Source organism: Mya arenaria, chromosome 9, assembly GCF_026914265.1.
Source record: "Mya arenaria isolate MELC-2E11 chromosome 9, ASM2691426v1".
NCBI lineage: Eukaryota > Metazoa > Mollusca > Bivalvia > Myida > Myidae > Mya > Mya arenaria.
In genome coordinates, this window is record NC_069130.1 from 13,724,138 (window position 1) to 13,731,727 (window position 7,590).

The window sequence follows — 7,590 nt, forward strand, 5'->3', positions numbered from 1 at the left end:
TGTGTGAACAGGAACTGTCGTTAATCTATTTCCATTCCTGGTTTCCATGCCTATCTGGTTTACATTTCTCGTATTCATGTGGGCTACGATTTGTAGAAAGAGGGGTGTAATGGCTGTTTTCCGCACAAGCATTTCCTTCGGCTGGATCCACGTCACTAGACTGCAAAACATTTTCATAGTCCGCAGACGTGTACGCTTCTGAAATGTTCACGTTATTTGCATAGTTATATCTAGAGCTAGCATGCTCAATGCCCTGAGTCGTGTTCGTCATTGTGTTCATCTGAGTGTCCATGTCATGGGTATAATTCTCTTTATTTGTCTCCAGCTTTTTCCTAAAATGCAATGATATATGCAATTAACAATACAAAACAAGAAACATTATATTGTTAAGGACAGGTCAAGAAAATAAGTTCGTATATACAAATATTTTTTTCGATCAATTGCAAACTTTTTTGTAGGTGTGATCAAATGCTAAACAACAAGACAGTAATCCAATTATTCTAAATGCGTTTGCGCTGAATCAAAAATAGGTAATTGAACGTTTTACCGTTTAATGAATATAAGGCTTGCCACAATGACCACCGCTATTAAAACAATACCAGAGCTCACACCAACACCTATGGGAACTGAAAATGATCAGAAATATTGTTTATATGTAAGATATGCTTTGAACCGTTCTACGAATAAGTTCTGGAAGAGACTGGTCAGAAGGACGTATTGGATAAGCAACCTTGAATTAGTGCTAACACTGTATACAACACATAGAGTAAATTTTTTAGCTTCATAAAAAGCGGAACACCAGACAGGCACACAGGCTTCAAGAAAAACAAATATTTATGAAGAGGTGTGGATAACATAGAACACAAAGCAAGTATGAAATATGAATCCAAATTACCCAAAATTCAAAGATTAGTTTAAATGATTTAAAAGTTCTTGTTTTATTTATTTACATGTACCATAATTTGTTGTTTCGATGTTTTCCATTGTGGCGTAACTAGAAGTTTGTATTTTCTGCGTGGTTGGCTGACGCAGCTTACGTTAAGGATGTGCTCCGTGACTAAGTTATCTAGAAAAAAACACAATACGAATTATAGCGCGTAGGGCGATATTTGCATAACACACCCCCAACATAAATGACGCAACAGCATTGGTCCAGGACTGGTCACGTGATGACCCCTTTTTTCCATATTGGGTCACCAAATTTAAATCGTACCAAAATGGCGTCTATTTTCCGATTCCGATAAATAATTGAACAATTTACACATGTCAACAGGTTGTCGACGTAGTATATCCGTTACGGGGTTAGTAGGTAGCCCGATATTGGATTTATCATATGGTTTCCATTGCCCTAAATCTCCCATATCGGGTCACCTACTTAACCCGTACCTTATAATAACGATGATTTACTCGAACAGACATATAATGGTATAATATGAGATACGTAGACAAGCCCAGGAGCCAAATAAATACTAAGGAATAAACACATACTTAGAGTGTGATTAAATATTACAAACAACGAATGTTTTCCACGTCCATTCAATATGTAAGTAAATTCTTCTATATTCAATCACATCCTTCATTTCTATGTTATATTCCGGTTTCCCCACCCGAGCCCGTTTATTCAGCTCATTTCATTCTAGGGTATATATTGAGTATACAGGGTTTCACTGTTTGCATGTTTCGGCAAGTTTACCTCTATTCTGCATGCTTGAAAGGTAAAAATGTATTGTTTGTGCATCTTTTATCACCCATACTATTAATAATAAATTTCAAAAGAATAGAATGCAGAAACGAAAAATTTGAAACCGGAAATTGACTAGCAAAACCAACGATCATTCGGAACTCCTTAGCCAGTTTTATCGAAAACAAGCTCGGATGTATGCCGGTACATCAGTGGAAGTAGTCCGTATTTTGTTTAAATTTATCATCGATAAAATGTAGTGTGTATCATGAATTAATTTATATAAGTTTAAATTGATTGCCAGTGAGGTGTTATATTGCAAACATAAGAATAATTTCAAAAAGTAAATTCATTCATTTAACCGCTAAAATAAATTAATACGCCATCAACTTGTAGTGGATTTAAACATACCGATTTCTGCGTATGTAAACCGTCCATATACATCCGAGGTTGTTTTCGATAAAAAAATGTCTGAGGAGCTCCGAATGACCAACGGTGAGCACACTATTACCTCCCGTTCTAAATGATCCGCAAATAAAATTATTTTTACGACATTTAATTGATTTCTGCTTAAACTTTAAGTGTATTTGGGTTTGGTGTCTTCGTGATCCCGGGACACTGTTAGTGTCAACTGTTGGTTAAAATGTTAATAACTACACACGTCATGGTAAGTGTGCCAAATGAGTTGTAGCAAAACATTAAAAATTGGTAGGAGAAAATGCATCTACCATGTGCCTTTGTGGACGATAGATATTTATTTCATGCATATGAATGGAATAGTGGAAATATTGGTGATTGATTACTCGATCATTTCCCTCAGGCTCGAGTAAAGTAATAATAATTTTAATGCAGACGGCTCGGGACTGCTTCGTTTTCATTGTTTGTAAGATTTACTTCCCTTGACATGAAAAGTACATGTATTATAAAATACATGTTTGAAGTCGTCAACACATTAGCGATGGAAACAATAACCGAATCGGCGTTTGTGTGGATTTTACTTGTATTGATGAATAACTGTTTTTAAACACAGAATTTGAACAATAAATTATGCAGAATGCTGAATAAAATCATGTGAGTAATACAAATGAAAACGCACGAGAATCCAGCAAACTGTAAATATACAACAACAGAAAGAAAATGAGTTAGAGCAATTAAGGTTCAAGCCCGTAGAAGTCCACCTATTTCTTTCTGATACCTTTAGCAAACCAAAAACCAGGTTTTTAATATGGGCAATCAAAAAGTATAACCATTATATTATTTTTTGTAGAAGTAAGAAAAAAGGAAGCAGCCTAAAATAATTGGGTGGAAACCATTTTTCTATTTTAGTTACAGTGACCTTGACCCCTCAGAGAAAATCTCAGGATAAGCTCCTCACATAAACTACTAACACACCAGCCTCATAATTATCCATAAATTCTAATGAAAATGTTGGGCAGAGACCATTTTTTCTATTTTAAGTTACAGTAACCTTGATATTGACACTTGCACCTCAAAAAGGAATCCAAAACTATCTCTTAATATAAGCCACCTACACACCAACTTCATCAGTATCCATCAATTCTTACTTATGTGGTTGGGCGGAAACCATTTTTCATTTTTAGTAACAACGACTTTGACCTTGACCGCATCCCACCCCTTCAAAAGCAATCGCAAATTATTTCTTCACATAAACTATTTACACAACAACCTCCATCACTATCCATCAACGCTAGCTTAAGATATTCGGTGGAAAGCAATGTTTCCGCCATTTTCTATTTTAGTAACAGAATCATGGACCTAGACCTCACTCCCCTAAAACGCAAATCCAAGGTAGCTCTTAACATTTCGATTTTTGGTAACAGTTAACCTTCAAACCACCACCCTCAAAGCAATTCCAAGCTAGCTCTGCACAAAAGCTAACTTCAAATTAAAATACATTACTACCAATCAATGCTACCAATCAATGCTAGCTTGATACATTGGGGCCGGAAAACAATGGTTGACCGCCCCAACCCCGCCCGGACAAAAATCGCCCGCACGTCCGCCCACCCAACAACATCCCCATTCTAATAAGCTGATTTTTGTTTAAAACCTGCTTAAAAAAGATTTCAGACACCTTTATCAGCTTTCTGTTAGAAAACAAAGTGCGAGATGTATAAGTAAATGAGCCTTTGAGTTTTGTGACCTCTATTGAGAGTTATCTTAGACTTTTAAATTGATACACATCTGTCAAACAGGATGTTGAATTTACGAAAATGAGCGATTTATTGAAAGGTAAGCAATAACACTTGAAGATGATTTGCAAAAGCAGCAACACACGAGCAGTAAAGGCACTCATTGACACGCATCTGGAGCCGATGTATCAGGCACACACTCTTAGTGATGCCATTGCTCGTCCATTATGCATAGTCACATGTTTATGCATTTTACGCCACTACCCATGGGACGACCCTCACGCGAAATTATAGCTGATGACGTAGCTGTCTATTTTCTATTTCCGGTTCCAGGAGAAAAAGTTCACCGATATTTTTTAAGAGCAACCATTTTATTAACATTGATTGATGAACTTTTAATAATGCATCTATGTTCCAAATAATAGCAGTTAATGCTTGAAAGCACTTTTAAATTAAACAGGTCATGAACACATGACAAAACAACTACGCGGACATGTACTGGAATTGAGAGGTCGAACGTATTATCAAATCAGTTGCGGATAATCATTAAGGAAAAAACACATTTTTCTTAGTTTTAGAGTTTGTTTCATGATACATGGGTATTCAGTCATCACGCCTCTTCGGGCAAATCGTAGGCATTTCCTCCGAGAACTGTCACTAAAACACACTGCACCGCGCCATGAATACGCAACCAATGACTCCTGAGTCTGAGAACAACAAAATATACACAAGGAACAATAACAAGCTCAAATTGCCGTTGGTTTATAACCCTTTCATACTTTTTTTAATCCATACTTTTCAGTTTAAAGCTCTTAAAGTCTATCGTGGATACACAAACATGTTACATGTTCAAGTTTATTCGTTTGTTTTCCTACACGATATATATTTTAATTTCCGCGTTGCTTTTGCTTCGATACTTGTTTGTATCTAAATACAAGTCTTAGATAAGTGTTTTTCGTATATATATTTTAATTGTTACAAATACTCCTAAAAGCTGCACTTTCACAGATATACCATTTTTACAACATTTCTTTTTTTTGTCTTGGAAAGAGCCAATTTTTGCATAAATATCTGCAAACCAGTGATATAACATTGCTGACAAAAGAGCAGATCGTAGATTGTCATATTTCCGTTCGAAAATTAATGTTTTATGGCTAAAAGCGTTAGTAAAGGTTTAAGAAAAATGCATAAAACATCATTTTTCGAACTTAAATACAAAAATCTGCGATCTGAATTTTTGCTAGCAGTCTTATATAACTGGTTTCCATGAATTTTCGCAGAAATTGGATCGATCCTAGACAAAAAGTTAAAAATTTGCCAAAGCGTTCAATATGTGAGAGTGCAGCTTTAAATGAATGGAACTATTTTGTATGTCGACTTTACTGCTCGCGCGACCTGGAGAAAATTAGCGCAGCGGGTACATCCCATCGTGAAGAGAATCCCATAAAATTGTCTCAAGCTCAAAAAGACTTTTAAAAAAAGAGAGAAGTATATGAATAAAAAAAGTGTATTTCAGTTTAAGATCGTATTTTATTTCACTTGTGGCCATTCATTCAAAATACTTTTATCTTACCAGTCGTGAAATAAATACGACCAAACACTGCTTTCAACAAATATCCGTCATATCACAACCTTTGATTCGGATATTTTTTGTAATCATCGTTGATTTAAGACATCTTGCACTCGGGCTAGGATACGTCTATGGAACATATTTATAATTTTCGCAAACAAATAGACTCAAAAAAGGCTTTATGGTCATCTAAGCATGTATCGGTTAAACTATGTTAATGCACTGTTTCTGGTTGTGCTGTTTGAATTTATGTATGTGGTGTTTATCCGTTTATGTCTTTTGTTCACCCGTGCCTTGTGTTTCTGGACAGGGTTTAATTTTGAATGTTTGACTTCTGGGCTTGTCCCTGTAATTTTCAAAGTATTAATGATACCACGAAACTTCTAATGCAATTATTGAAATTTGATCACATCATGATCTTAGAAAGATAGAAGCTTCTCCGTATCACCGGAGTCTTTCTGAGGTTTAGATCATGTACACCCCCTCCACCATTTACTGATATTTTGAGGCATGCAGGTAGTGTTCTGTGGTCATTGGAGCTCCTGTACCAAAATTCAAGCCTCTCATCAATGGCAAATAATCCATTTGGACTGAGGCCAGTTATATTAGCGGTGCGAAAGTCAAACGATACCGTCTCTGTGTTGGAGCCCGGTGTAAATGAAACTGTGATTGACCTGTGATATTCAGAAGACACGGAACACGGGCATGCTGCCTTGCAGTATGTAGGGGCTGAGCTTGTGTCCAGGTAAACAGTTCTTGCATCAGAAGCCCAGTCATCATGACAAACTTTCACCACTGGAATACATGTCGCAAAGATTCGAGCGAAATATTTACCATACTAGTGTTACGATAGGAGTTGTTTATGTTCTTCAAATGATGTTTACTATAAATGTAATAATGAAATGTTCTAAATAGTTTATGATATGTGTCAATGTTTAATTTGTTTAGTAATTGTATTATTCGGGGTGACTTTGTTCGATTTTACCTGCATTACCCGAACTTTATGATTGCAGTATGTTCATGTAATGTTAACCTTTGAAAGGGTAAAGTAGGAATGTATCATTAGATAGTAAACGTAAACGTCTTTAGAAAGTGATCATTTATATATAGTTTTATTCACATGATAATTTGATCTTACCCATTTTTTCTTACCTGTTGATTTATAAGAAGGGCAATCTTGTCCGGCAGAATCTGCTCATGGAAATGAAGTGTAATAATAATAAGCATTTGGAATTTATACTAAAATGTAAGCTTAAAATGTAAATAGTAATTAGTAAACAGTAATGTTTTACTTAGGGGTGTACAATACAAAACATGTACATGTAATAAGGCTTTAAAAGGAAATTAAAGTTAAACACGTACAATGTTTATTTAAAACATAGTGCTACCATGTATGCATATTGATCATCGGAGTATTTAAGTATTTACATAATGTTTCGAATTTAACGTTAAGATCGACAAGATATATCAACAAAATGTAGACAAATGCCATTAAATTATACAGTACTCTCATTATTTAGAATACATGGTGTACTTACCTTCATACAATAAAATCCATGTAGCAAAAATAACATGAACACTATAGTCTCGAAGTTTCATTGCTGTGTTGTTGTTTTTTCTACAGATATATTAGAAGTGTCAAAATATTACATAATATTAATTATTTCAAAACTACCAGTGAACTTCGTTGTAAATACTTCCTTATTTGAATTTCAATGCATCGAGGCCTTCCTCACTGAAGCGAGAAAAGGTTATGACTCCTCCCCGTGCAATCAAGCGGTAAAAAGCTGTCGATAGACTTTGACATGGTTTTAGGTGTATATGTCACGGTAGTAAATCTACGGTGATACGGTGAAAGGACTACATGTGACTGTTGTATGTCAATACGTGACGCTTGTATGTCAACATGTCACAGTTAATGGTCTACATGTCACGGTTGTATGTCTACAAGTCACAGTTATAGGTCTACAAGTCACGAATTAACATGTAGGTCTAAAAGTCACGGTTTTAGATCTACATGTCACGGTTGTAGGTCTACATATCACGATTTTTGGTCTTCATGTCACGGCTGTAGGTCTACATGTCACAGTTGTATTTCTGCAAGTCACGGTTGTAGGTCTGCAAACCACGGTTGTAGGTCTACCGGTCACAGTTTTAAGTCTACATATGCGATGGTACGTCTACAT

General features: G+C 35.7%; 1 protein-coding gene across 1 annotated transcript; it reads right to left on the bottom strand.

Annotated features, from left to right (window-relative positions):
- Nucleotides 1-5,677: 5,677 nt before the first annotated feature.
- Nucleotides 5,678-7,069, bottom strand: LOC128246624 (uncharacterized). Its single transcript, XM_052964915.1, has 3 exons — nt 6,943-7,069; nt 6,557-6,595; nt 5,678-6,199 (listed from the first exon to the last, which is right to left on the bottom strand). The coding sequence occupies exons 1-3, from the start codon at nt 7,001-7,003 to the stop codon at nt 5,811-5,813; spliced, it is 489 nt and encodes a 162-aa protein (XP_052820875.1). The 5' UTR covers nt 7,004-7,069; the 3' UTR covers nt 5,678-5,810.
- Between the last annotated feature and the right edge of the window lie 521 nt (nt 7,070-7,590).